Source organism: Vanessa cardui, chromosome W, assembly GCF_905220365.1.
Source record: "Vanessa cardui chromosome W, ilVanCard2.1, whole genome shotgun sequence".
NCBI lineage: Eukaryota > Metazoa > Arthropoda > Insecta > Lepidoptera > Nymphalidae > Vanessa > Vanessa cardui.
The window spans coordinates 12,103,098-12,106,223 of record NC_061153.1 but is presented as its reverse complement, the minus strand read 5'-3'; the positions used below and the strand labels follow the sequence as shown (position 1 = coordinate 12,106,223).

Genomic DNA, 3,126 nt, shown 5'->3' with positions numbered 1-3,126 from the left:
GGGCGGTAGGTGCATAATTAAGTAGACGTGTTTTCTTTTGCTCTCTGCAAATATTTAATTTAAAAATAATTAACACCTGGTAAAATTTGCTAAGCATTCATCAAACCTGTCAGCTGTGACTCCTTCATCTAATCCAAGTATAAAAACACATATTAAACAACAGACAACTAAAGTTCAATTAACTCTCACAATAACACTCTCGAAGATCAGATTAATAATGGACTCTATTAAACACTCAATTGCACAACTAACAGAACATTTCAACTCTAAAATGGCTGAATTCCAACAAAATTTGAATTCTAATATGCCAGCCACCAGTCCGACTTCCAACATAGTCTCCCAGTTTAATGCTTTCCGAAGTTTTGTCTTAACTGCTCTGGAAGGACTTCAGCTGCAAGTCGAGCTCCTTTCCAAAAAGTGTGATCAAATTGAAATGAGAAGTAGACGGAAAATGCTCCTGGTGCATGGGGTTCCGGAAGCCAACAAAGAAAACTTATCGGCTAATGTCAGTCAGCTGCTGTCTAAACATCTCAAGTTGCCAGAGTTATCAGTGGATTCTATCAGTCGCTGCCATCGTTTGGGTTCTTCGGCTCCTGAGAAACCAAGGGTCATCCTTATTAAGTTCCAAGATCCAATCATGCGTAACAAAGTGTGGTATGCAAAAACCAGTCTGAAGAACACTGGGGTTACGCTGTCTGAGTTTCTAACAAAGGAACGTCATGACGTCTTCGTGGCTGCCAGACAGCGTCTTGGTATCAACAAATGTTGGACTAGAGATGGCAACATAGTTATTATTGGTCCAGATGGTAAGCGTCACCAAATTACGTCTATGGCGGAGCTGAATATGTATTCCACTGCTACGGTGCCTCAACAAGTTTCAGCTAGGACTGCAACCTCATCCAACACCAATACCCAAGAGAACAAGAATTCGCAGGGAGTCCGACCGAAAAGGAACTTAAAGAAGTAACTATTTCCTATATTTTACTATTTATTATAACTGGTGTTTCATTAAAAACTATCTTGTTTGTTGTCTCTCATACGGGTCCTTCAGGTAATCAATGTTTTTCAGTACATTAATAACTGTTTGTGTTGTTATTTTTTCTTTGTAGGTAGTTATATATAACTCTTTAATTAGTTACACTGTTATTCACATGTAATATTATAGTTTACCTACTATTTGCTAATATTATTTAAATAATATGTAAACGTCAAATGCAGTGTGTGTACAAGTTACTGTCAATGTGAGTGATAGCTGTCAATTAAATTGATGTTACATTCCGCTGCTGACGTTTCGTTTCACGTGTTAATCTAGTTTTTTATAGACATATATATAATAATTTTTTTTTTCTTTTTTTTTTTGTTTCGTTAATTTTTTTTTTTTTTTTTGTTTTCCTAATTTCATGTTGTGTTTTTAAAATAGTATTCTGGATACTGTTTATATCTAAGCGATAACTTACAGCAGTAACAGCTGATAGATTGATTGAATGCTATAAATTTAATAATTATTTTATTGTTACTAGATACTATTAGATATTATTTATATTATTATTATTTATTTTTATAAATATTACATATATTTATTTGTATATTTTGTATTTATTAGGTATTATTTTTATTTTATTATTATTGATATTTTTTATTTACTTACAATATGAGTGACTCTGATGATTATATTTGTTCTGACGATGACTTTATATCTGCCTCATCAAGTGATAGCTTTCATAGTATACCTTTGTCATTACATACTCATTTGGATTCTACTTTTCATACGGTTCCTAAAAATTTTAACGTTGTCCATCTCAACGCACAAAGCATTCCCGCGCATTATACGGATTTGTTAACATCACTTGATCTTAAAAATTTGCATGCTATCTTGATATCTGAAACATTCCTTAAGCCTTGCCTTCCTTCTACCTCTTTCTCCTTACCAGGATTTCATCTAATACGGAATGACAGGACGGGAAAAGGTGGTGGCGGTGTGGCAATTTACCTACGTAGTCATATTCCTTTTTCCATTCTAGATAAATCCCCATCGCAATATTCCGAATCTTCTGAGCACATTTTTCTTGAACTCTTATTTGGTCCTTTAAAAGTCCTCTTAGGGGTATTTTATAGCCCTTCTCTTCATATTAATTATTTTCAATGTTTTGAGCACCTACTTGAGAAATATGTTTCTGCTGTTGATCACACCATTATTATGGGTGATTTTAACACGTGTTTAAATAAAAATGACTCACGTGCTCAACGCCTTCGTAATATTGTGAATAGCTCTAATTTAAATATACTTCCTTCTAATTCTACTCACTTTTTCCCAAATTGCTTTCCTTCTTTATTAGATTTAATAATTGTTTCCTCATCTGATCATGCTATGCTGTACGGCCAATACCCCGCTGAAGCGTTTTCATACCATGACCTTTTGTATCTCTCATATAAAGTCCGTCCGCCTAAATCAAAACCAACCATTGTCATGAGACGAAGTTTCAAGAACTTTGACAATAATAAATTTTTGTGTGACCTTGATCGGATTGACTGGGATGCTGTATTCAATGCTCCATCTATGGATGATAAACTTGAATTATTTAACTCTCTCCTCTCAGATCTTTTTGATATTCATGCTCCATTAAGACCGATTAAGTTAAAACACCTTCCAGCACCATGGTTAACACAAGACATCAAAGTTGTCATGGCAAGACGTAATGCTGCTAAGTCGAGATATAAACGAAGACCGACAGACAACAATCTCCTAAAATATAAACGGCTGCGTAATCATTGCAGCAAAGTCTGTAGGGATGCTCAACGAAACTATATACACAATTCTGTTAGCATCAAGAACACCGGCAAGGTATGGCGTTTTTTGTATGCGATGGGTATTGGCCGTCAGTCACTAAAAGTAAGAAATGTTGACGCTGAAGCGCTGAATAAGCACTTCACGGCGGCTACCATGGACAATGCGAATAAATGTCACACCTTGAGTTCCATAACCACACGTCCTAAGCCTAATTTTTCTCCTTTCTCTTTTACTCTAGTGACTTCTGAGGATATCAGGAAGAGTATTCTTGGTATTCAATCAGACGCCGCTGGATGTGACGGTATCAGTCGCAAAATGATACTCCTGTCCTTAGATAC

The 3,126-nt window shown here is 35.5% G+C and overlaps 1 protein-coding gene across 1 annotated transcript; it reads left to right on the top strand.

The window, feature by feature from the left end:
• The first annotated feature begins 206 nt into the window (after positions 1–206).
• On the top strand, positions 207–967 carry LOC124542623. The gene has a single exon (XM_047120550.1). It carries the CDS (start codon positions 218–220, stop codon positions 965–967), a length of 750 nt encoding a protein of 249 aa, XP_046976506.1. The 5' UTR covers positions 207–217.
• The last annotated feature ends 2,159 nt before the right edge of the window (positions 968–3,126 follow it).